This window comes from Ruditapes philippinarum, unplaced genomic scaffold (genome assembly GCF_026571515.1).
Source record: "Ruditapes philippinarum isolate M1 unplaced genomic scaffold, ASM2657151v2 ctg2_1_1_1_1, whole genome shotgun sequence".
Lineage (NCBI taxonomy): Eukaryota > Metazoa > Mollusca > Bivalvia > Venerida > Veneridae > Ruditapes > Ruditapes philippinarum.
Window position 1 is genome coordinate 701092 of NW_026854799.1, and position 27869 is coordinate 728960.

The 27869-nt window shown below is 33.4% G+C and overlaps 2 protein-coding genes across 3 annotated transcripts in view; both read right to left on the reverse strand.

Moving 5' to 3' along the window:
* Positions 1-27869, reverse strand: part of LOC132741091 (titin-like) — a 284076-nt gene that overhangs the window by 138578 nt on the left and 117629 nt on the right. The gene's annotated exons all lie outside the window — the stretch shown is intronic.
* On the reverse strand, positions 609-26829 carry LOC132741101 (titin-like). 2 transcript variants are annotated; one of them, XM_060729195.1, is made up of 10 exons: positions 24282-26829; positions 23845-23981; positions 22954-23124; positions 22330-22487; positions 16918-21649; positions 7780-13983; positions 7051-7137; positions 6445-6638; positions 5973-6138; positions 609-1828 (listed from the first exon to the last, which is right to left on the reverse strand). In XM_060729195.1, exons 1-10 carry the CDS (start codon positions 26684-26686, stop codon positions 1635-1637), a joined length of 14448 nt encoding a protein of 4815 aa, XP_060585178.1. In that variant the 5' UTR covers positions 26687-26829; the 3' UTR covers positions 609-1634. The 2 variants fall into 2 exon arrangements, with proteins under 2 accessions (XP_060585178.1, XP_060585179.1); XM_060729196.1 differs by lacking the exon at positions 609-1828 and adding an exon at positions 3085-3411.

A 27869-nucleotide genomic window follows, 5' to 3' on the forward strand; every position in this document is an offset into this window, starting at 1 on the left:
CATTTATATTTGAAATGTATATTCTTTTTCCTCTATTTAGAAAATACTCTGGAATAAAAACAATTTTAAGAATTTTGTTCTTTTTTTTTATAAATTTTATTTGGTCCTTATGGGTTTATAATAAACACAACACACGATTCTGATTTCAATAAACATAAATTCCTTTTTAAAGATAACAAATTTTGCTCACCTGTATTAAATTACAAATTCTACCCTGATATTTTAATTTGGTATTTTTTTCCTATTTCTTATTGCCACTCGAAAAATGTCAGGGGTATATTACATGGCTTGACCATTGCTTTTTGTATTTTATACAACAGTGCAACTAAAAAGCATTTTTTTATAGATTGTTCCTTTTGAACAATCAATAATTGTTCCTTTTGAACAATCAATATTATACAACAGTGCAACAAAAATGCATTTTTAAAAGATTGCTCCTTTTGAACAACCAATATGAATGTCCATTTTTTGCATACTTCTATAAGCAATTTTACAAATGTAAGTCTTATAGCCCATTTCATACATGCCAAATTTCAATCCTCAACTCCAATGTTTACTTAAACTTATATCAATTTTTTTTGCAGATATTTTTTTGTTGTTAATCTGAATTCAAAATGGCAAGTTTATTTATTCACATTTTCATTCAATTTCTAAATAGAAAACAAATCCCTTTTAGCTGGGCTATAAGCTAAAATACAGCTTCTTATAGCTTTGTAAGCATTTAAAGTGTTGCAATTTTATCCTCAGAAGAACAACACTCAGTTTTCAAGACAAATTTTTCTACAATTTACACTGCATTTAAATACTAAAGCATTTATCTAGCAGACTGTCAAGCGCATTAAAACTAATTTAGACAAAGAACTATTCAGTGTCCTTACTTAAGCAAATTTCAACCACGAAAATAATATTTTTTTCTTCTTTTTTTGCAATGGATTTGTGGAATATTATATATCAGGGTAGAAAATGTTTACAGCAAACATTTTGTTTGTTCAACAACTGAGAAACATAAAAGTATTCTATCAAACAGTAGCTACATAAAAACAAAATAAAGTAAAAGAAAAGGTAACTCTACATGCTAAACTTCTCAAACAAAAACGTGATTTTCTTTAACTAAGAACATAAATAACAAGAAGGTACATAGCATTTTGCGTGTATGTCATAAAAAAACAAAAAACAAAACATTTCTGGCAATCTTTAAACAAAGTATGTGTGTAATGTATATCTTTACCGCAGCTACATGTAGCTTTTTTTAAAACTAATGCTGATAAGGTGTATTATGGGTATTATTATTATATAATAAAAATAATCGGTAAAATGTATTCTGAAATAAAGATACAACAATTAACTGAGGTATATAGTGAACTGATTTATCTCTATGGAGAAAATCGTCTGGAATATAATTTAGCTATGGTAGCAAATTACTGGCCACAAACACAAAATAGCAGAGATAAGCATGTTTAAAACAAATTAAAATATACGTTAAAGATTGCCAGATGATAATGTATTAGATGTTTAATTAACAGCAGTTAATATCTACTTACAACCAGGCAGTGACATCGCAGAAACACCAGCACATAAAAAATGGTGGCCATAATTTTTCTTCCCACAATCCCATGCTCTGGTGGTTTTTGTTATTACCCATAATGCATTCTTGTTAGATAAATAAGTAGCATTGGGGCAAGACGCACAGACAGAAAAAAAATAGTCCAACCTAATGGAGTGATTGTCTCCTTCGATGGTTTCTGCGATTCTGGTTGTGTTTCCTCAACAACAATTTCAACAGTTTCCATGGTAACATCAGGTCCACGCTCATCAGCAATATGTGGGACTATAAAAATCGGTCAAACTTTATTAATCAAGATACTTTTAACAACTTTTTTTCTAAACAGATCTTCAAATTAAAAACTCATACTACTCAGTTACACTGATTTTTAAAAAAAAAATAGCAATGTACTGCTAAATTTTTTTCAAATATCACAATAGATAATTATATATAGATTTCAAAATTTCAACCTGAATAATGATTGATATAACTTAATTATTAGGTATTGAAGTAATAATTTTGGTTGTTTTTACTTCTTTTGGATCATTTCTTGACAAGATATTTAAAAATACATTTGCACTACAAAATATCATGTTGTGTGTCCGCAGTTTGATTATGATGGAAATGAGGCTGCTGAAACGTGAACCTGGAACATGTTTTCACAACAACAACAACAACTATACTGAAGCAAATTTTGTCATGATGTTCGCAACAGACAAAGTCTTGCTTCAATATAATACATAGAATCATCACGTCAACTTCAGTCAATGTCAATTTATACAATTCTATTCTGTTTTCATATAAATTTTCTTGCAAAAAATTCAAATATCAAGAAAATAACAGCACATATAAAAACAGAACAGTATCATTTTATGTCAGCATCTCCCAATAAAGACAGAGAATTCTTGATGGTCAAGGTCATTCTTCATGCCAATACTCTCCTTGTCAAAGTGACATGATTATTAAAGGGGACTGGTCTACAATGGATTTTTCAATCTTATTTTTATTTTAAATATTGTCTATATATAGTTATGACATGACAATGACCTTGACCCTTTCATCATCAAAATGACACAAGTAAAGAAATATTTTAATTAGGGACATGATGCATCAGATTTAAAAAAAAAATCTGTCAAAAAATCTTTAAAATATTGAGAAAATAGTGAAGTAATAATAAAAAAAAATCATTAATAGAGTCTGAACAAATAACTTTTCTTTTTCTTACAAATTTTAAAATAATTATTGTCAACAACGAAGTAGATGCATCATGTCCCCTCAAATCAAACAAGTAATGAATAAAAATGGAATGGTTTGAAAAAAGTCATAGAAGATATAAAATGGTCAGAAGAAATGAATAATAAATAAGGTATATAAATTTTTCAAACTTTGCCTTCTATTGTATGAAAATAATAGAAAATATAATTATACTTTTTTTGGCTAAAAATTATCATTATGTACCATGATTTGAAATATGATCTCCTTTTAAGAAAATTTTGATTTTATGTTGATATAAAAAAGCGTATTTCATAAAATACGTTCTTCTCTGTCGGAAAATAAATCTAATGTAAAACAGATCCGTAATTATATATTATACATTTTCATTCTGACCTTAAAACTATAAGTAATAAAATAATATATCTTTTTTTTATTGAAAAATCATAAAAAAGACATAACTGTTATCAGCAGCCTGTTTAAAGACAAAATACATATATATTTCTATGACATGTCACAATGGTTTGTTATTGTTCGCGTTTCCGTGACGTTTTCCTTGATCTCTAACACCTGTTTGTTCTTTTTCGACCAGAATAGATCCACATGTACTTCTATGCGATACAATTCTTCGTGTAGAATTTTAAACTTCGTGTTTGCTGTTTTATTTTAAGGAAGGAAAATAGATATAAACATTAATTATGTTACTTCTTATATGAACCATAATTAAAACTGGCAGTAAATATGTACAAATATTATTCCGTAACATCAGAATTGAATTTAGGAGGAAATATTTTTTACGATAAGACATTTAAGATTTAAATATTACTTATTTAATTTTTGCCTAACAAGAATGAGATCTATAGTTAACTACTAATCACTTAATAATTCTACAAAATTGTGTTTGAGAGATAATTTGGTCAAAGCCCAGTTAAAAAAACTTACGCCAAAAATTACATTTAAATTTGGTTGAGTTTTAATTTACCCCAAGTAAATTTGTGGAATCAAAACGCCTACTCTATGATTCAAATCACTTGATTACAACTTCTTAGTTTAATTTCAGAATTTTCAAGAATATGAATTTGCTGTCTTCGCTTATAAATGGCACAAAGCCAACAAAACTAAGCAGTAATAGTCAAAATAGCTCTCATAGTAAAAGACACCCAACCTGGGCCATAACCAGCTTTAATGGTAGAGGTAAACCTTAGTTTCCTATATGAGCATTGTTTTTCAGATACAAGAAAAGCACCTAAGCAGAACCATCAACAGTCTTTAATCTAGTATGATAGTTTCTTCGTATGAAATAGTCAAAATCTTGCTGGGATAGAACCCATAGTGGTAAATCGAGTCATTCCTTAATAAAATTACACATATACATATACAATTCACAAAATTATCAGACAATAATCTCATATAGTGATGAAATTTGTTTGATTTGTATACAAGATCAAAATACATTTCACATTGTCAACACAAGGTGTAATATTCTCACGAATGACGTAGTCACAAGTGAAAATATTGCAGCTGGTGTTCACAAGTGAAATATATTTTGATCTTGCAAACAAAACAAACATATTTTCTATTTATTTCATGCTTTTTAGGGGCTTGTACTGATTTTTACTGCATAACGTCATGCGTTCTAAATCATGATGTCATCAAATTATGATGTCAAATTGATCTTGTTGAAAAAAATTTCTGTAAATTCTTTACAAATTTTGTAACATTTTAAAAATGATATGTGCATATAGATATTCATGTGCATGCTTCTCGTAATCAAGCACACTTTACTGACAATAGAGCGTATTTCTGACAATATTTCCACTTATCTAAGATATATTTTTTTCATCTGCAGTCATATATAAAATTATATAGTTTGGCTGCTGTGAAAGATATATTTTATAATTTCACTGTGACATCAAAAATATAATTTCACTATGCCCTGGAAAGCATGTAATAAATGACAGTAAACTTATAAGATAATAAACATACTCTATAAAAGGAGGAATGACAATGATTATTATGCTAAAAAGCAAGATGGGCATTTAATACGATAATATGATAGGACACACAACATCAAAATATAAGTAAGGTTTTCACGGATTATAAAAACACTGTTAGACTGTTAGAATTTCTGTTTGCCTGAAAAACAAGCAAATTGTGATATAAAGAGAAGTTTAATTATTTGCATGCACATTAAAAAACAGAAAAAGTCAAAATGACCAACGGTTATTGGTGAACAAAGTGAAGCATGTGTCAATTACAACATTTATCAAAAAAAGCCCAAATTTATTTGTTTGAATAGTCAGTAAACATGTAAAGCCACTCTTAAAAACATTGATTTAATAAAATCATTAAAAAACTTAACAAATTTACACACAATTATGTCGAACATAATTACTTCACAAAAGGTGTACATGTACACTGTACCTGATGACATAGAAAAAACTTCATTCAGAAAAACTTTGCATCATGGAATACCTTTAATCACACACAAACACACATTTATTTCCCCAATGCTATCATGCTTTGGCCATGGATACATTTGTGTGTGGAATAAGAAACCAAACAGTAGCTGTTTTACTATAAAATTTATTTCTTACTTAAAGTATAAAAAAAAAGAATACAATCAGAATGGCACACAAAAAAGGAAAATGTATAAACACTTCTAAATTTGGTAAAAAACTGACAATACTTTATAAGAGTGACTTTACAATGTTATCTATATCCAGCAAATCAGCAGTACATATATGACAGGTACATCAATCATAAAAAAATGGAAAACAATAAGTTCATCAATCATAAAAAATTGGAAAAAAAAAGTTGCAAATGATACAAGTTAACAATCCTCTTCCAAAAGATATAAGTATAACAATTAGAAAGAAAGCCACCCAAAAATATTCAGAAAACTTTACATATAAATGCATTTTGAAAAACACACTAAATATCATCACTGTGTATATTATATAAATGTGATAACATAATCCAATATGTAAAATAAAATGGGTACATTTCCCAATATATATTTAGCTGTTTAACCAAAAATCATTTACTACAAATCCCTCCCTCTAAATTTCAATTAACCAATCAAAATCACCATTATGGTTAAGAGCCCTCATTTGACACTCCCTAAATTTAAACTGACCAATCAGATAACTTAAAGTTTTGACTGACACATGCCTCACTAATAATGTATATATCCATGCTAGATGACTGAGCTTACTTTGTACGAAAAGTTCAATGACAGTTGTGGCAGTTCCATGCTCGTTTCTGGCCTCACACTTGAAGTAACCTTCATCGTCAATGGTTACGTTGTTGATTGTGAGGGTCACAGTTTCTCTGTGATGTTCCGTAATGAATCTTATATCATCAGGCAATGATTCATCATTCTAGAATACAGTATTTAAATATTCAAGTAACTCCATTTAAACCAATGAATCTACTGGTAACTAAGGCTTAAAGTCCTTGTCATAAAAACATTAACAAAATATATTTGTTGAAAAATTATATATTCCAATCAAGATTAGTTTTTAAAGACTAAATTTTGGTCCATAGTTATGTAAAAATGATTAATAATATGTTAATAGTGTCCTGGCATAAAGAAATCTCTATAAAAATTTCAAACGTAATGCCGTGGGGGGCAAGTTATTTTTAATGTCGGCAAATATTGTATAAAAACAAACAAACAAACATACCATGAACCATGTGATTTCTGGAGCTGGTTTGCCTATAACCTCACATGTTAACGTGATGCTGGTACCTTCTTGTACATCTACGTGCTTCTGGAGGGTCGTTGTGAAACGGGGAGCCGCGAAATCTCCTTCACTAATCTCTTCTTCGGGTTTACGAGGGGCGATGGTCTCTTCTGAGATTTCTTTTTGAGGCAATTCTGGAAAAATAAAAGAACCTTACTGAGTTTATTTTCAACATCTAGTATTATATTAAGCATACATATCGAAAACCACAATTACTGAAGACATTCCTGCCAAACTGGCCTTTGAACAAACCTACCATAATTGCAATATCTTCTCTTTCACTCATTATATTCTATAATGTTTCATGAATTTTATAGTAAAATGTATGGTTTTTTTTTAAAGAAATAGAGTAAAACAAACTTTACTTTTCAAAAGTAATTTTTTGTGATATTTATTCTCAACTTTCCATACAGAAATGCTGTTGCAAACAATGATTACTGATATGCAAAAAACAGCTTCTGATAGGGAATATTTGATGGAAAAAGAATATAAGAATGCACTTAGACTTGCTTGTGATAGAGCTAGTGATACAGTATTATATAATACCTTTCTCTTCAATAGGTATCTCCAATGTCTCTTTTACTGTTGTAGTTTCCTTAACACTGACTTCTTCATCTGTTGTCTCTTCTAAAGCTAAATAGTAATAATAGTAACAAAAAATCAATAACATTTTATTATATTTAGAATAAAAGTAAAACTCATCTTTCAAATTTCATGAAGTTTAAGAAAAAAATCACTTTACAATTAATCTATATAATGAACTTGAAAATAACTTCTTTAAATCTCATAATTTTTTTTCACTATGCTATGACATTTGGTGGTCAGAGAGTACTTGTGTTGGAAAAAATGGGCACAAAACATGTACATGTATAGTGCAAGGTTTAGAACAAAACTGACATGCATTTTATATACGAGTATAATAATACAGTGTGTACTAGCCTGCAAATGAAAAAAACCCAAAAAAAACCACAAATGTAACCACTTTTCTCATAACAAACGTTCAAATTATTAAAATTAAAATAATATTCTATATCAAGTTAAGAGAACTAAATGTCTATTTCAAGTGCAGTGTCCAAAAAGTCTGATAAAATTCTGATCTCTTCTATGAATTAAAGCCATGTTTTGAGATATGCCTCAAATGAAAGTTAAATTGCGAGCATCAAGAGCATCAACAAAAAGTATATATCATTCAGAAATAATTGAATAGTTTATATTATGTATTTTTATTTCAAGCTATGGAAATTGAAGAAATTGTAGAAAATTATTATGACTTACCAATAACAGTGAGGTAACATATGGAAGTAATTGTACCAACAGTGTTTGTAACAACGACTTTATATTCTCCTTCATCTTCAAGGAAAGTCTCTGGAATGATAATCTTACTAAACTCTTTTTCAATAGTTACAATAAAGTCCTCACTCTCCTTCAATGGCTGATTGTCTATAAACCAAACCACTTCTGGAGCTGGGTGTGCTTTAAATTCCACAGTGAATTCAACTTTTTCACCTTCCATCACTGTTATATCTGTAAGAGTTTTAGTGAACTTTGGTGCAAATTCAATTACTTCCACAGTCTTTGTAATTGTTTCCTCAACAGTAGTTTTGTCTGTCACTGTCAATGTTATTTCTTCTGGCTCTTGTGGCTTTTCTTCTTCTACAGGAAATTCAATAGACACAGTTTCCGAGGTGGTTTCTTTCACTGTTATATCTACAGGTGATTCTGGCTTCTCTGTAACCTGTAAAACTGTTTCCTCCGGCTTTTCTTCTGGTGCCTCATCGCCTGGTTTTATAACAAGAGACACTTTTTCGGTTGTCACAGTGGTTTCTTTCACAGTGTCGTCAGCAGGAATCTCTACAGATATTTCTTCTGTAACTGTTTGCTGTTCTATAACCTCTGTTATTGTGGTCTTCTCTTCAATATCTACTGAGGTTGTCTTAGGTTGTATGGTAAGATCTATTTTTTCAGAAGTTGATGTTGTAGGTGTCATTTCAAAACTCACTGTGGTTCTCTCAACTGGTTTGTCCTTTACATCCAAATCCTCTGGTTTATCTTCAGTTGGAATTTCAACCAATACCTTCTCAGATTCAGATACCTTTTCCGATGTTTTTTCTGTAACAGACACATCTAATGGAGTTTCAACTTCAATTTCCCTTGTAACAGTCTTCTTTTCAATTGTATCAGTTGTTGTAATTTTTACTTCTTCATCAATATTAAAAGAAACACTCTCTGGCTTTTCTTCTCTCGGAATTTCCAAAGATACTTTTTCAGTAGTTGTTTCTTTTAAAGTTATATCCGATGGAATTTCAATTTCGATTTCCTCTGTGACAGTCTTCTTCTTAATTGTTTCAGTGGTTGTAGTTTTGTCTTCTTCATCAATTGTAAAAGAAACAGATTCTGGCTTTTCTTCTCTGGGAATTTCAACTGAGATACTTTCAGTTTTTGTTTCTTCAACAGATAAATCTGATGGTATTTCAACTTCAATTTCTTCTGTAAAAGTCTTCTTTTCAACTACATCAGTTGTTGTTGCTGTGTCTTCTTGGTCAATTGTAAATGAAACAATTTCTGGTTGTTCTGGCATTATTTCGTGACTCAGTTCTTCCTTTTCCTTTTTTGTTTCATCAATTTCAATCTCCATTGAAATAGGCTGTGGTTTCTCTTCCACAGAAATTTCAACCCCTGAAACTTCTGTTACTTCAGGTTGTGTTTTTTCCTTTGGAATTTCAGTAAACTTCACTGCTGGTAAAGTCTCATCAGATATAACTTCTGTAGAAGTAACCTCACTTATGTCAGGTTTTACAGATATTGTATCTTCAATTTTCTCTTCAGATTTTTCATAAACAACTTCAACATCTTTATCTTCTTTCGTCTCTTCAGGTTTACTTTCTTGAATTTCTTTAGTTTGGACAGGAATAAGTTGCCCTTTCGCAGCTTGTTCCAAAATATCCTTCGTTATTTCATCAGCAATATGCTGGATGGTTTCCTCAACAATATCTTGTATTGGTATTTCGGTTACCTCCTCATCTGATATCTGTACTTCAGAGGGTGATTCTTTCTCAATAATTAATCTCTCACTTAGCATTTCAGGCACAATTTTGTCTGGTTTTTCTTCTGATTCCTTTGGCAATTCAGAAATAACATCCTCTGTTGTTTCAACCTCTGCCTCTGACACCTTTGTTTCAGATTTTATTGACACAGATGCAGATTCAAGGATATCCTTTGAAACATCTTCTGCATATCTATCAATGCTTTCAGAAGTAATCTCACGTGTTTCTTCAGTTTCTTTTTCTTCAACAGTTACATCAACTGTACTAATTTCTTCAGGTTTTACTTTTTCCTGTTGTGTCAAATCTCCAGTTATCTCTTCAGAGGCAGTTTCTTTAACTTCCAATGGAATTTCAACAGCTTGAGAAACAGGTACTGTCACCTCTTCCTCTTTCACATCTGTAATAGGTAATAAAGAAACGGTTGCACTGTCAGTAACGGTTGGAATTTTTTCTTCAACAGGTAAAATTGATGATTTCTCTTCTGCAATTTCTTCAATTTGAGGTTGAGCTTCTTCTATCTCAACAAACTTTGTTTCGGATGGAAGTTTGTCCTCAGCCATAAACGTTGCACTTGTTATTGTAACAGTTTCTTCCTGGGCAGCTTCAGTATCTGTTTCTGACAAAACTTCAACTTCTATCTGTCCAGTTTCAAAATCACCTTCGGTAGTTTTACTAATTTCTTCAGGAGTTTTCAAGATTGACTCTTTAACATCAGTTTCAACCATTTCAACAACTTCTTCAGTCTCTGTAGAAGGTAAACCTTTAATTTGAAGTATAATTTCATCAGGTAATCCTTCTTTAGATTCTGCTGGTATTACACTTGAAGAAATGATATTTTTCTGAACATCAGGAACCTCATCAACTGAAGGCACAACTTCTATAGTTTCTTTTATTGGAACAATGTCTGCCTTATCATCCTCACTTTCAACATCAGCTTCAGTTGGTTGTTCTGGCAGTTTTTGAACAGTTTCCCTAGTTTCAATTACAGTTTCAACAACTGATCTGTCAGTCTCTGTTTCAAATATGTCAGATACATCAGGTTTGCTTGCTGTTTCTTCAACAACTGTTGTTTCAGTTGGTATTTTATTATCCTTAGTTATTGTGTCTTTTAGTATTTCAACAATTTCCTCTGACGGTTTTTCTATCTCTTTTACTGGTAAATCTTCATCAATCTCTTCTGGCTTAATTTGAATCTCAATATCAGAAACATCCGAAGGAGCAATCTCTAGGGAGACTGCAGTTTGTGTTGTGGCTGTAATTTCCTTTTCAAATGAGGAAAGAGTTACTGTTTTTTCTATTTCGCTTATTTCAGGTCTCTGAATATCTACCTCAACAGCTGATACATTAGACAGCTGACCAATTTCTACACCAGTACTTTCAGTTGATTCAACTATGATCTGTTCTGTTGATTTATGTTCTTCCACCTCTGATAATTCAATTGTCTCTGGTACTTTATCTTCAACAATATGTTCTTTAGTTACAAATGTAACAATTTCAGAACTTATCTTTTCTTTAATGCTAATAGTTAATTCTTGTGGCTGAACATCAGAAACAAGTTCAATTTCAGATATTTCTGTTATATCAGGCTTTTCAACTATCAGTTCTACTTCTGAAACTTCTGTTGGTTTCTCTTCTTTCCTTAAGTCTGGTGTTTCAGACAAATCAACTATTTCCAATGCTGATTCTGAGGCTTCTTCTGGTATTTCAGAAACATCTGCTGGGCTTATTTCTTGTAACTTTATTTCAGAAATAGTGTCAGGGCCAATTTTGACAGATTCTTTAATTTCAGGAGTAACCTTTTCTAAAGGTTGCTCTAAATCCAATTCTACACTTATTTCATGCTGTGAATCTTCAGAAACAGAAACTTCTTCAGGACTTATGTCAGAGGGCAATTCCTTTTCAATAGTTACAGTTTCTTTGTGTGATTCAATTATTTCTTCTTTTGGTGCTTTGGTTTCAGCATCAAATATTGTTGTAACCGACTCCTGTCCTTTCTTTAACTCCTCTGTGTCAGTTTTTGATGGTTTTTCCTTTTGAACTTTGATTGTTTGTCTAACCTCTTCAATAATATCTTCTTTAGGTACTTCAATTTCCTGTTCAATTTCTACAGCAAATGAAGCATCTTCCTTTTGTTCCTCCTCTGAGACTTTTGTTGGCATTTGTTCTTCCATCTCAACTTCTTTAATAGGAACTTCTGTTTCAGATTCCTTTGGAGCAACAATTTGAATATCACTTGTGATTTTCTCAACTTCAGTCAATCCTAAATCTTGTTCACTGACATCAGATATAGCTGGTACCTGTCTTTCTACTGTGATCACTTCCCTTGATAGCTCTATTGTCTCTTCAAAGGGTTTTTCTATTTCAATTGAGCTTTCAACAGGCTGAACCACACCTGTTTCAATTTCAGTTTCCTCTGATGTCACTTCAGATGGTTTTTCATAGTCAACAATGATTGTTTTTCTGATTTCTTCAACAGTCTCTTCCCTTGGTACCTCAGTTTCTGTTTCAATTATTTCAGCTTCAGTCTCTACCGCAGTGACCTCAGAAACATCTTCAATAACCTCACTTTGCTGTTTTTCTTCCGATGTTATATCTGGCACTTCAGTGTCAATTTCAATTTCCCTTGAAGTTTCATACTCATATTCTGGTACTGTTTCAACAAATTTGATATCTTCTGTAGTTTCTGTTTCAGGAGCAGTAGATGGAATTTCCTTTTCAACCTGAATTGTTTCTCGTATTTCTTCTACTATTTCTTCAAACGGTTTTTCACTTTCTACAGCTTCTGAAACATCAACTGATTCAGAAACAGTAACATCTCCTGGAGTTTCCATTACTTCAAAAGGTGTCACTTTTGCAACTTCCACAAAATGACTTGTTTCTTCAGTTCTATCAGATGGCTTAGTTATTTCAATATCTGTTGTTATATCTTCAGTTTTTTCAATAATTTCAATTTCTGTCTCAGGTACTTCTGACCGCCTTTGGGTGATTTGTATTGTTTCTGTTGTGATTTCAACAGTTTCTTCAACTGGCTTCATTACTTCAACTTCCTGAATAGGAAGTCTTTCTTCAGGGACAGTCTCCATAATTTCCTCCGCAGCAGATTCAGTATCAGTTGAGATAATTTCTGTCTCCATTTGATCTTCTGTTGGTTTTACTTCAATTGTTTCAGTTTGAAGTCCTGGTGTTTCCAAAACCTGTTCTTGCTCTTTTGGGACTTCTGTAATTTTCAACTGTTCTCTTTCCTGTATAATAACCTCATCTATTGGTCCTTCTACATCCATTAACTCAACTACATGTTCAGTAACTTCTACGGTTTCTCTTTTCATTTCTAAGGTTTCCTTAATTGTAGCTTCTACCTGAGGCTGGGTAGTGATATCTAACACAATTTCTTGTAAATCAGTCTTTGGTTTTTGGTCAATCTGAATTTCCTCTTTAAATGAAGGAGTCTCTTCAACAATCTCAGTAGTTTCTTTTATTATTTCTGTGACAGTAGTTTCTTTCTTACTGGGTTTTAAATCAAAGCCAATCTCAACAGTTTCTGGTTTCGAATCAATTTCAATTTCTTCTTTGAACATAGGTGTTACTTCCTGAACTTCAATTTCATCTTTTTCTGCTGAAATAATTTCTATAGTTTCTTTTTCAGTTATTTCTGTTTTCTTTTCAGGTCTGACTTCTATCTCAATCTCAACTGGCATCTTTTCGTCATCTACAGGAATGACTTCTGTTACAACATGGTGTTCTGTTACTGCAGGGGCTTTATGATCAACTTCATCAACATTTACAGTCTCTTTGTATGTCTCTATAATTTGTTTTGGTACCGTTATTTCCATCTCAACAACACTTTGTCTTTGTTTAGGAGCAATATCAATAGTCTCTTTATGAGAAGTTTCCTCTTTAATCTCTTCAGTGTCAGGTCTGGTTTCTAATTCAATAGATTCTCTATGAATTTCTGTAACCTCAGTTTTCAAAGGGGATACTTTGCTAGTTTCAAATGTAATTACAGAAGTTTTCCTTTCTGGTTTCATTTCAATGTCTACTTCTTCTGAAAAAACTGTTTTTGGCTTACTATCAAACTCAATTTCTTCAATAACATCTTTCTTTGGTTTGATCTCCACTGTAACTTCTTCTTTGACATCTTTTGGCTTAATGTCAATAACAAGTTCTTCTTTTGCTGATTCATCTTCTGGTTTGACTTCAAATGTTTCTTTAAACAATGTTTCAGTAACATCTACTGGTGCTTCAGTTTCAACTTCTAGTTGACTTTCGTCTTTAATGGTATCTCTATAAACAGTTTCAGTTAAGTCAACAGGTGCAGCAACTTCTGGCTGTTTAGTTACCTCAATAGTTTCTGACTGAGTAACTTCTGTTACATCTATTGGGGCCTCAACTTCTTTTTCATGAATAGTCTCTTCTTCAGATGAAAGAACTTCCCCTGCTGTAAAGTGGTTATATAACATAATGATTCAAAAATATATAGGTGAATTGATGAATAAAAAAGTTAGGTAAAAAGTGAAAAATCAGTGATAAAGGACTGAAATGAATGTGTGTGGACTGTGTTTTAGTGCAAGATATTTCTATATATAGTTTTGTTTATCTATTCCTGCTTATAGTGTAGGGAAAATCAATGATAAATAAGCCCATCACTATGACACTTTCATAAGAAATTCTGAGCCAAGAATTAACAATAAAAGCCTCGGATGCTCCACTGAATCTGCATATTTGGTAACATATCTTATTCCATATCGGTCAAAAGATAAAAGCTGTAAGAGCAAAAGTGTAAAAATCTACTTTAGCACCAATAAACTAAACCCAGTGACACCATACTCCATCCAAAGTTAGAGGACCACCACAGATATCTACCTACTAAATATGAGTCATCAGGCAATAAATAACTTAAGGCTGAATAAGCAAAAGGGTGAAATCTATTTTATCAGTTTAGTAACCTTGAACTTGCACCAAGAGACCACTTTCTCCCCTTCAAGTGATAGGTCTTACCAGGATAATTAACTAACACGCATAAGACATAATAAAGGAAGTCAGAATGTATCTATTTTCAAAATGGGTGACCTTATCTTAGTGACAACTACTCCATCAAAAGTACCAGGACCACTTAAGGGATCTGCCTACTAAACATGAAAAACACCAATCAATAAACAGATTATAAATTATATAAGCAAATGTGTAACTAGTATTTAGAAGTGATGATCTTGACCCAGAGGACCACTTAACTTGTAACCACCAAAAGGTATGTTCGGATACATCTGTTAATAAATGAAGGCTGAATAAGTGTTACAAGCATTACTTAGTAAGCACCGCAAGTGGTCTAATGTACGTCTGTGTAAAACAGTTTTTATAAATTAACTTTTTTGTATATAAGTTTTTCAGGATGGAGGCCCTTGTCTTACAACTTTGCATTTGTTATGATAATCAAGTGTTTATACTTTTCATAGTTCTGAAATCATTCTACCTATTTAGCAATTTGACAAAAATTCTCAGAGTTTAAAAGGTGTATAACTAATTAAGCTCTCAGAATAATATCTGGTGTCTAACAATTGTGCCTAGTCTTGACAAGCAAGTGTTTCAAATTTCATTTTGATACCTATCATAGTTCTTTATCACCGTGTTATGTGTTAATCAATTATTTCAATATTTCTTTCCTCAGTTATTCTAAACACAAGAGTGTTAAGGACGGACGGACAAGAAAGTAACTACTAATGTATATGCACTTCCTATGGCGATCATAAAAATGATGACTGTTTTGTTTGATAATTTCTCCTTAATTAAAATTTCTCCTTAATTAAAACATTAACACTGGAAATCTGCTCTTTAACTCTTGTGTTTGAAAGGAGTATCAACCACTTACCTTTTCCTATTGAGGCTATGCATAACAAGTTCTTGGGCAGTGTTTCACCAATGATACCTTTTGATTTCAGTTCATGGAGATATATTTTACAATGACAGAGACAATCAAGAGTCCAAGAGAATAAAATCAATCGTGCTGACACTTTTATGCATACAAACCTGAATTGTTTTGAACAATTTCTACTTGTTTAAATAAAGGGAAAATGTAAAGGACATACACAGAGAAAAATGTATATCGAAATAAAAATGGGTAAAATAGTGCTAATCTGTAACTGTGCTATCTTAGATCTCGTAAGAGGTGAAAATGGGGGGAATAGTTTGAATATACATATCTGCAACAAGGTCTGGAAGTGTGTCTGTGCGTATGTGAAGTGGTTGCAAGTGAGAAAAGGAAGAATATATGGGATTGAAATGCAAGCTTAAAATTGTAATACTGTACACAAGACATCCCAAAAATATAGGAAGATATTTCTAATGTCTTTATATATTCTTTTTTTCCCATAAATTGAATATGAAAGTTTGTGTAAACTAAATATTTTTATTGCGAAAAAGCCATTTTTAATTCATACCTTAAACATACTAAATAATGACTAAGTATCAAAACATGTTTAATAGTCTTTTATATTGATTTTCATTTTAAAATCCAAATCTTATTTGTGCACAGTATTGCAACTTTAAGAAATGTGAAACATTTGGTTTACAGAATATAACAAACACGAAGGTTAACAAATCAGCTATTTTAAGGTAGTATATGTTTCAAGTTACACTTAAAGAAAAAAAGCAACATATTTTTTTACCATACTGAACAATCTTTGAAATTCCATTTTTCATTATTGTATAGTCCAATAAGATCTTTCATTAGAAACAGACAAATGACACCAACACCTCCACCCCCTAAAATATTGGCCCTTTAAAGAAAACTTTGAACAGGGAACTCTATTGAATATTAAAAAATATAGAAAAGAAGCTTTTCTATTACTTTGATGTTTATGTTTAACATTTTTTACCACTGTTAAGTACTTTGTAATCAATTTTCAAATGGGTGCTGCTAAGGAAACATATACTACCTTATAGCTGATCATGCATTCTTCAAATGTTTTGATATATGAAAACTATTTTAATAATTTACAACAAATAGAAATCTATATAAGATAAATTATTTAAACCTTATTAATATATTGTCTTACATTCAAATAACGTGTTAACACAAATAAAAAATAAACAGTACATATTAAATTAAGAAGTAGTCAGATGCAAAAAATGCAATATGTCATTTTTCTTTATGAACAAGTTAAAAACTATGTTGTTGGATTTTGTACAATAAGTCACCTTTCTGTTTCACAAATTTTTTTTTTTACATAAACCATACTTAATGACTTCATACTTCCTAATTCTCGTTTATTTATATTCTGGTTTGCAATTAAGTAACTGATAAATATTGAAAAACACATATTGCATATAATATTGCATAACTGATTACTTCTAATAAACCAAACAGTCAACTTACGCAATACAGTGACATATGCCGAAGTTGTTGCTGTCCCATATTCATTGGTTGCTTCAACCCAATATTCAGCTTCATCATCAAGGAAAATTTCTTTCATAAACAAGACACATCTTCCTTCCTTGTAGGTTATCTGAATGTCTTCAGAAGGAGACAGCTGCTCGTCATCAGCAAACCATGTCACTTCGGGAGCTGGGTTACCCCTCACAACAGCTTCCATTGTCAGATCACTTCCTTCTGGAATGGTTTCATCCTTTAGTGGAGTAATAAATATAGGTCTTTCAAGCTGAATTTCAGAGACAGAAATTTCTCCGGTTTCTTCCAAAATTTCATGAGTAATTTCTTCATCATCTTCTCCTTCATGCATACCAAATGTTATTGTGACAACATCATGTTCTGGCTCAACAAGCTCTAATTCTGTTTTGTAAGTTTCAGGTTGGTCTTTATCTTTTGGGGTTTTTTCTACAGTAATTTCTTCTCTGAACGTTTCAGCTGGTTCTTGGGTATCTTCAGATTCAAACTGTTCAACAGTGTCTTGTTTTGTTGTGAAAGTCTCAACAGAAACTTCACTGACTTTGCTCGTTTCTGGTTTTTCTTCTGTAACATCTACACTTTCTGGTTGCTCAACACCTTCATCCAAAAGTTCTATTTTATATTCTTCTGGTTTCCTTTCGTCAGGCTTACCAACATCAACCACAATTTCGGAGATGGTTGTTGTTTCAGCAACAGTTTCAGTTACTTCAGAAACCTCAGGTTTGTCTATTGCTTCTGTGAGAATGTCAACTTTGAACTCTTCTGGCTTCTGTTCCTGAGGCTTACCAACTTCAACCTCGATTTCAGAGAAGGTTGTTGTTTCGGCTGGAGCTTCAGTTACTTCTGTGACCTCAGGTTTGTCTGTTGTTTCTGTGAGAATTTCAACTTTGAACTCTTCTGGCTTCTGTTCCTGAGGTTTACCAACTACTACTTCAATTTCAGAGAAGGTTGTTGTTTCAGCTGGAGCTTCAGTTACTTCTGTGACCTCAGGTTTGTCTGTTGTTTCTGTGAGTATTTCAACTTTGAATTCTTCTGGCTTTTGTTCCTGAGGCTTAGCAACATCAATCTCGATTTGAGAGACGGTTGTTGTTTCAGATGGAGCTTCAGTTACTTCTGTGACCTCAGGTTTGTCTGTTGTTTCTGTGAGTATTTCAACTTTGAACTCTTCTGGCTTTTGTTCCTGAGGCTTAGCAACATCAACCTCGATTTGAGAGATGGTTGTTGTTTCAGATGGAGCTTCAGTTACTTCTGTGACCTCAGGTTTGTCTGTTGTTTCTGTCAGAATTTCAACTTTGAATTCTTCTGGCTTCTGTTCCTGAGGCTTACCAACTACTACTTCAATTTCAGAGAAGGTTGTTGTTTCAGATGGAGCTTCAGTTACTTCTGTGACCTCAGGTTTGTCTGTTGTTTCTGTGAGAATTTCAACTTTGAATTCTTCTGGCTTCTGTTCCTGAGTCTTACCAACAACTACTTCAATTTCAGAGAAGGTTGTTGTTTCAGCTGGAGCTTCAGTTACTTCTGTGACCTCAGGTTTATCTGTTGTTTCTGTGAGTATTTCAACTTTGAACTCTTCTGGCTTTTGTTCCTGAGGCTTAGCAACATCAAGCTCTATTTGAGAGACGGTTGTTGTTTCAGATGGAGCTTCAGTTACTTCTGTGACCTCAGGTTTGTCTGTTGTTTCTGTCAGAATTTCAACTTTGAATTCTTCTGGCTTCTGTTCCTGCGACTTACCAACTACTACTTCAATTTCAGAGAAGGTTGTTGTTTCAGCTGGAGCTTCAGTTACTTCTGTGACCTCAGGTTTCTCTGTTGTTTCTGTGAGTATTTCAACTTTGAACTCTTCTGGCTTTTGTTCCTGAGGCTTAGCAACATCAACCTCGATTTGAGACACGGTTGTTGTTTCAGCTGGAGCCTCAGTTACTTCTGTGACCTCAGGTTTGTCTGTTGTTTCTGTGAGAATTTCAACTTTGAATTCTTCTGGCTTCTGTTCCTGAGGTTTACCAACTACTACTTCAATTTCAGAGAAGGTTGTTGTTTCAGCTGGAGCTTCAGTTACTTCAGTGACCTCAGGTTTGTCTATTGTTTCTTTTAGTATTTCAACTTTAAACTCTTCTGGCTTTTGTTCCTGAGGCTTAGCAACATCAACCTCGATTTGAGAGACGGTTGTTGTTTCAGCTGGAGCTTCAGTTACTTCTGTGACCTCAGGTTTCTCTGTTGTTTCTGTGAGTATTTCAACTTTGAACTCTTCTGGCTTCTGTTCCTGAGGCTTACCAACTTCAACCTTGATTTGGGAGACGGTTGTTGTTTCAGATGGAGCTTCAGTTACTTCTGTGACCTCAGGTTTGTCTGTTGTTTCTGTGAGAATTTCAACTTTGAATTCTTCTGGCTTCTGTTCCTGAGTCTTTCCAACAACTACTTCAATTTCAGAGAAGGTTGTTGTTTCAGCTGGAGCTTCACTTACTTCTGTGACCTCAGGTTTGTCTGTTGTTTCTGTGAGTATTTCAACTTTGAACTCTTCTGGCTTTTGTTCCTGAGGCTTAGCAACATCAACCTCGATTTGAGAGACGGTTGTTGTTTCAGCTGGAGCTTCAGTTACTTCTGTGACCTCAGGTTTCTCTGTTGTTTCTGTGAGTATTTCAACTTTGAACTCTTCTGGCTTCTGTTCCTGAGGCTTACCAACTTCAACCTCGATTTGGGAGACGGTTGTTGTTTCAGATGGAACTTCAGTTACTTCTGTGACCTCAGGTTTGTCTGTTGTTTCTGTGAGAATTTCAACTTTGAATTCTTCTGGCTTCTGTTCCTGAGTCTTTCCAACAACTACTTCAATTTCAGAGAAGGTTGTTGTTTCAGCTGGAGCTTCACTTACTTCTGTTACCTCAGGTTTGTCTGTTGTTTCTGTGAGTATTTCAACTTTGAACTCTTCTGGCTTTTGTTCCTGAGGCTTACCAACTTCAACCTCGATTTGAGAGAAAGTTGTTGTTTCAGATGGAGCTTCAGTTACTTCTGTGACCTCAGGTTTGTCTGTTGTTTCTGTGAGAATTTCAACTTTGAATTCTTCTGGCTTCTGTTCCTGAGGTTTACCAACTACTACTTCAATTTCAGAGAAGGTTGTTGTTTCAGCTGGAGCTTCAGTTACTTCAGTGACCTCAGGTTTGTCTGTTGTTTCTGAGATTATTTCAACTTTAAACTCTTCTGGCTTTTGTTCCTGAGGCTTAGCAACATCAACCTCGATTTGAGAGACGGTTGTTGTTTCAGCTGGAGCTTCAGTTACTTCTGTGACCTCAGGTTTGTCTGTTGTTTCTGTGAGTATTTCAACTTTGAACTCTTCTGGCTTTTGTTCCTGAGGTTTGGCAACTTCTACCTCGATTTCAGAGAAGGTTGTTGTTTCCGCTGGAGCTTCAGTTACTTCTGTGATCTCAGGTTTTTCGGTTGTTTCTGTAAGAATGTCAATTTTGAATTCTTCTGGCTTCTGTTCCTTGGGCTTAGCAACTTCTATCTCAATTTGAGAGAAGGATGTTGTTTCAGCAGGAGCTTCACTTACTTCTATGACCTCAGGTTTGTCTGTTGTTTCTGTGAGAATTTCAACTTTGAATTCTTCTGGTTTCTTTTCATCTGGCTTTGCAACATCTGTGGTTATTTCAGAAACCGTTGTAGTCTCTGCAAGAGTTTCAGTGACTTCTGTAGTTTCAGGCTTTTCTGTGGTTTCTGTGAGAATTTCAACTTTAAATTGTTCTGGTTTCCTTTCTTCAGGCTTTGAAACATCAATCTCAATTTCTGAGACAGCTGTTGTTTCAGTAATCGCTTCAGTTACTTCTGTGATCTCAGGTTTGTCTGTTGTTTCTGTGAGAATTTCAACTTTGAATTCTTCTGGTTTCTTTTTATCTGGCTTTGCAACATCTATGGTTATTTCAGAAACTGTCGTAGTCTCTGCAAGAGTTTCAGTGACTTCTGTAGTTTCAGGCTTTTCTGCGGTTTCTGTGAGAATTTCAACTTTAAATTGTTCTGGTTTCCTTTCTTCAGGCTTTGTTACATCAATCTCAACTTCCGAGACAGATGTTGTTTCAGAAATAGCTTCTGTTACTTCTGTAACCTGGGGTTTGTCAGTTGTTTCAGAGAGGATTTCAACCTTGAATTCTTCAGACTGTTTTTCTGATGGCTGTTCTACTTCAATTTGAACTTCAGAAATAGTAGTTGTCTCCGATGGCATCTCAGTAACTTCTACAACTTCTGGTTTGTCAACAGCTTCAGTAATTATTTCAACCTGAAACTCTCCTGGTTTTTCTTTTTCAATTTCAACAACTTCTGGGATAACCTCAGTTATCTTAGTGTTCATGGTCGTGGTTTCTGAAACTTCTATAACATCTTGTGGTTGCTGTTCTTCAACAGCAATGTTTATTTTAGATTCATGAGGTTGCTCATCTGCTGTTCCTATTTCAAGCTGAATTGTTGTTGATTTTGATTCATCTGAAACAGGCTCAACAAATTCTGTAACCTCTGGTTGCTCCAAAAAGTCAGTAATGATTTCAGTTTTGTACTCTGGCTTTTCTGTTTCTGGTCTTTCAAGTTCAGACTTTTCAACAAATAAGTCTCCTTCTTCTGGTTTGATCTTAATCTCTTCATGCAGAACGTGTTCTGGTTTACCTTCTTCAGGCATTTCTTCTATTTTGAATTCAGTAACCTCTTCAGTGGGTACTTTAACAACCTGTAATTTATCAATAATGTAATTTAGATACAAAATAACACTCTATTACTTAAAGGTCTTTATGAAAAAGAAAATATACTTGTAAATATAAATTTAGGGCTGAGACAAAAAATCATCCACCCAAACTTAAACAAAAGCACCGCAAAGACGAGGCAATATACACCCAAATGTAAATTTTTTTTAGTAATAAAAACTAATTACAGGAGAGAAATGGTTTTATTTCGATTATATTATGATGTGTTTTTCCTAAACCTTAGCCTACATAAAGCAGGGCTGAGTAACCTGTAGAAATCTACAAATTGATGCTCATGCCAAATATAAAAAAAATCTTGGATTTGTAGTTTCACACTATAAGACTTAAATTTAAATATGTTTGTCTTTATAAGTTTATATAAATCATGTGACCCTCTATTGTTCTATTAACAGTTAGATGGCTGCCTATCCCTATTCGGTACCCTCTAAATTAACATTGCTTTTAGACAAGTCATGAAAAGTATCCTTGATTTTTAACTTATCCCAATGTCTAATGTATTCTTATTTCCTTACCATCAAAAAGAAGACACATTTAAATCATTTTATCTCAGCCTTATAATTGAAAGAGAACAATATAGAAAGCAAAATATAAACATTTTGTTTATAAAAAAATTGAAAAAAAAAAAAAATTAGCGAGAATTGCATACCTTCAATTCCTCTACAGGTTCAGCCTCCTCAGGCATTTCTTCAGAGAGATCAGAGATTTCCTCTTCAGGAAACTGGTCCTCATGGAGACTGGAACGCATTATCTCTTCACGACGCTGTTGAGTTTCCTCAATATCAGCTTCAAGATTATCTTTTACACCTGATGGGTATAAATAATAAATTAGTTAGGATTTTTGTGAATTGGTACTACATGACCAGATATTGCTGTATATGGAATGAATTTGATAAGCTACAATTTTGAAATATTATTTTACAACAATAAGAACCACAAGAGGGACATGGAAGGACAGGACTCCTAAAATATTGCTTTCATTCTACTTAATAAGCAATTTTGGAAAAAATGAAAAAGGGATATTACTCCAAAAATTTAGCTTTCAGATTAATCCCCTTGTCTAACAATTGTGGTATGTCATGATAATTTCAGAATCATGCATATTTTATTTAAACTGCATATTGTCATAATAAGCAAATATACTAAGTTTCATGTTGATATCTTTTAAAATGTTAAAATAATGGGCTACATTAAAGTTTTTGCACGACAACGACCTTATAGCGACCATGTAAGATTGACATTTTCTTAGAAACAGACCAGCTAAAAATCATACCAGAGAAGATTGCATGAATTCGGTCTTGCATCTCCTGCATTTCTTCTATCATCTGTCTACGAGCAGATGGTGCTTCAGTATCAGAGTCTATTCGCTGTCTAGGAGAACTTGTTTCTACAGATGACTGCACGGAGTCCGAGGCCTCCTCTGTGTCAGCAACATATTCGTAAGCTGTAAAAATAATACATGAGCCATATCAAGAATCATACTTTCAATAATCTTGTTCAGACACATATAAACAAAGAGTTGTGTGTGTTTTGTCTGGTAAAAAGGTATATCACAGAGTTTAGCCAGTGAACATTATACTAGTAAGGGAGATAATAAATAATTTCATCTGGGTTCGTTGTCACTGACTACTTATTGAAAAAATCTCCCTTACTTCCTTATATGCTAAGACACTGCCACTACAATAAATTTTGTAGCTGTTGATGCTTTTATCTTTGTCTTTTTTTCGAGGTGAAAGTGCTCACTGGTTGGGGACCATTTATACTTTTCAATAGTCAATAGTTTGATGTAGTAAACGTGCCAAAGATGTATACTACAGTGCTTTGCCTGCAAACTTGTATTTATATACTGAACTGTTGCAGACTTTTAATAATAAAAATTGGACCAATTTTATTCCTTGTAAAACTTGTCAAGCCCTCGCAAACAAACAAAAATGGTTTCAGGTTTAACAGCATGGCTCTTCTTGCCTGAATTGATTTATCCTTGGATTTCGATAGTATACAACAAGAACAGTTCCATTATTATAATATAAATTCATGGTAAATGTCATAACCAACAAAATCTAATAAATAGATGTACATGGCTCAGGTTAAAATGCCATTTTAGGTAACAAAAGGCATTAATTAAAAAAAAAAACTTTTTACAATTTCTGAAATATAAACTTACATTCAACTTCAAGAGTGGCTCTAGAAATAGCCTTTCCGCGCTCATTCACAGCTATACATCTGTATTCGCCTGCATCCTGTGGGAAAACCTCCACAATCAACAAGGTGCATTTTCCTGTCTCTGGCTCAAAGGTTATTCTAAAAAATAATAAATCATTGGTTGAACAGTTTAAAAGAAATGAGTCTTTAAAAGTTAGTTTCATTTAAAAAGAGTACTACAAAAAAGAAAAGGTATAGTTTTTAAAAAATCTCTGGTCAATCAAAACTGGTGCGAGTTTATATAAAATAATACTGCAATACAATTTAATTTATGTCTTTAGAACTTTAAGTTATTCTGAAAAACTCTAATAAACTTTACAGTGATTTAGGGGAAATAATATCTTAAAAACTTATTTCAAATGATATTTTTCCATTATAATCATAGACAGATTGACAAACCTGAAGTCTTGGTTCTCAGCAATGGGTTTCTCATCATGGAACCAAGAAATTTCTGGTATAGGTTCAGCTACAAGCTCACAAAAGAACTTAGCTTCTTCTCCATCCATGACTTTTAAAGAAGTCAGTCCCCAGGTAAATTCTGGAGCTCCTTCTTCCACAGTTTCAAATGTCTCAAAGATCTCTTCAGCTGTTGGGGCTTGCAATGGGCTCTCCTGTTTAGGACTTGTTTCTTTAGGACTTGTTTCTTTTGGACTTGTTTCTTTTGGACTATATTCCTTTGGGCTCTCAACAGGTTTCAATTGTAGTTTGATTTCCATTTCCTTCATTTCAACTGGTTTGCCTTTGATGTCCAGTTTAATCTCTTCTTTGTGTTTTTCAGTCTCTGTAACTTCTTCAGTGACTTCTTCAGGTATCTCAGATGTAGTAATTGTTATTGTTTCTGTCGTCGTCTGTGATTCTGGTAGTTCTAACTCCATTTGTATTGTCTCAGGTTTTTTGCTTATGTCCAATGTAACTTCATCTTTAAAAGTCTCTTCAACAATTGGTATTTCTATAGTCTCTTTACTTTCCTCTGATGATGTTATCGTAAGTAATTCTGTGGTTACCTGTGATTCTGGTATTTCAATCTCCATTTGCACTGTTTCAGGTTTCTTGCTGACATCTAAAGTTACTTCATCTGTGAAGATCTCTTCAACAGTTGGTACTTCAAAAGTTTCTGTTACTGTTTCAGTGGTAATATCCATGTGACTTACTTCTGTTGTTTCTGGTACCTCTTTCTCTTTTATTTCAATTTCAAACTTGACATTCTCTTTAGGTACCTCTTGAGTTACAATTGTAAACTCTTCTGCTGTTTTCTCTTTGACCTCAGCAACTTCAGTGACTGTCTTTGGTGTCACTTCAGTAGATTCTATGTCCAATGTTTCCTGAGTTACTGGAATCTCTTTTTCTTTTGGAATTTCAATACTCTTTGTAACTTCCTCAGCAAGTTTATCAGCAAATTCCAATATTATTTCATCTTTGTGATGTGTATCAGTTACTTCAGGAATTTCAAACGTTATAGTTTGTGTTACATCTGTCTTTTCTGTAGAAGTAACTTCTTCAGTTTCAGGAATTTCATTTTTCTTCTGAACTTCAATGTCAATAGAGACTTTTTCTGATGGTATATCTTGAACATCCATTATAATTTCTTCAGGTTTTGTGTCAGACACAATTGGGACTGTTATAGTTGTGGTTTCTGTTTTCTCTGTTTTCTCAGACAAAGTGAATTCTTCCTTTTCAGGTAGTTCTTTACTCTTTTGAACTTCAATATCAATTGAGACCTTTTCAGAGGGAATATCCTGAACTTCTAATGTAATCTCTTCTTTTTCAGTTTCAGTAACTAAAGGAACTATTACTGTACTACTATCAGTAATTTCAGTCTTTTCAGTTGAAGTAACTGTTTCGATTTCTGTGGTTTCAAGACCTTTAATTTCAAAAGACATTTGTACTTCTTCCAAGGGTTTCTCTTCAGTTTCAACAGGCTGCTCTTTTTGAGGTGTTGTTTCCAATTCTGGAAGCTGAATTGTTTCAGTCACAGTTTCTGTTACAGTTTCAACGTCTTTCACCTCTTGTTTTTCAGGGACCTGTTTCTCCGATGGCTGAATGGCAAAAGTTAACTGAACTTCTTCCATTGGCTTACCTGTAATATCAAAAGTTACTTCCTCCTTATGAGTTTCTGTTACCTCTGGGAGAACCTGTTCTACAATTGTCTCCTTGGTAACAGTGTCTATCTGAATAGTCTCTGTTACTACAGGTGCAGACTGATCCTGAACATCTATTTCAATCTCAAATGTCTGTTCTTCATCTGGAATCTTCACAAGCTCAATAGTTTCTCTCTCAGAGACCTTCACCTCCTCTTCAGGTGCTCTGGTTTCCATTTCAGGTGCAGGTTTAACTGTTATTGTTTCTCTTTCTTCAATCTCCATTGGTTGGCTTGGCGCTGGAACTTCAGTCTCAACTGGAGTTATTTCTTCAGGTACTACGGTTGTTGTTAATTCCATTACCACTTCCTGTTTCAACGGCTTTGCTTTAATGTCAATTTCTATTGTCTCTTTTTCAGTTGGTTGAGCTTCAGTTGGAACTTCTTTTGATTGAATTTCCTTTGTGGAAACTTCAATAGTTGGTCTAGTCTCTTCAATTTGCTCATCAGCTGGTCTTGGAGCCTGTGCTGTTGATGAAGGGGCGGAAATGGTAATATCAGTAGTAGTTGTTTCAGTCTTTGGAACAACCATTTCAATCTGTTTTGGTTTCTGAGTCATTGTTGACTCTTGAATTTCAACTTCAATTCTCTGTGTTTGTGTCCTTGTTTCTTCAATATCAGTAGTGACCATAGTTGTTGAAGTTGTCTTGGGAACAGAAACCAGCATTTCAATTTCCTGTTGAGGTTTAGATTCAGGTGTTATCTCAATTGTCTCTGTATGAGACTCAGGATCTCCTCATCTTCAATCTCTTTGATTCTCAGTTCCTTTGTTACTGTTGTCTTGGTGGTCTGTGTTGCCGAGACGATGTCTTTTTCAACAGGTTCCTCTGGTATTTCCATAGTTAGCTGCACAGGTTTATCTTGACCTGGTTTGTCAATAATGATGGTAGTAGTCCTTCTTTCTTTGCCTTCTTTTATCTCAGGAATCTCCTCAGGTTGTTCCTAAATCAATGAAATAAAATGTCAATACATTTCTTATTTTAAGTATAACCAGTGTACATAAAAAGCTAACTTCATAGAATGATTCTTTTAACATAACTAAGAAAAACAGATCATTTAAAATTTAGAACAATCAATATATATCAATTTCAAATTCAACATTATTTTACCAAAAAATGCATAGTTAGAAAAAATATCATTATGGCATGCACTATTCCTTTCTGAGATCTGTGAGTTCCTTCTTGTGATAAAGATTATATTTGAATATAAGACTCTTTGACACTATTGAGAGTACATTTAACTCTCTAATAATAGATATTTTACAGGAATGATACAACAAATGTTTCTACTTCTTCACTTTCTTTTAATTTACAGCAAAATGTCAATAATTCTGTTTCGAATTTCTGTCACATGTCTAAAGAATCTTAGAGGCTTAAAAGGTCTAAGATGTATTTAATGTAAATATCTATCATATTCATCAGTGTTTTTACTCTGGTGTCCGTTCTTGTCTGAAATAATGCTCAGAAGGGCACCCAAGGTCTTCCCCACCGGTAAAGCTTGAAAATCACCACATGACATTATGTACAACCCAATAACAAAAAAAATAAAAATCACCTGAATCTGGCTTGTTATAGTTGTGTAAGTTGTAGTCTCAGTCAACTTTTCAGCAGTTGTAGAGGGTGTAGTCTTTGGTACACCCACCCTTATCTCAAAAGCAGGCTGAGGTCTCTTTGGTTGTTGGCCAATCTCTATGGTTTCCTCAGTTCTTTGTGTAGGCAGAACAACGGTTTTTGGTTGTTGGTCAATTCTTATAGCCTCAGTGTGAGTAGTCTCTTCCGGTATAATCATAGTGTCATCAGGCTGGCCTTTCACCTGAATCGTCTTCGTAACACGTGTAGTTTCAGGAACCT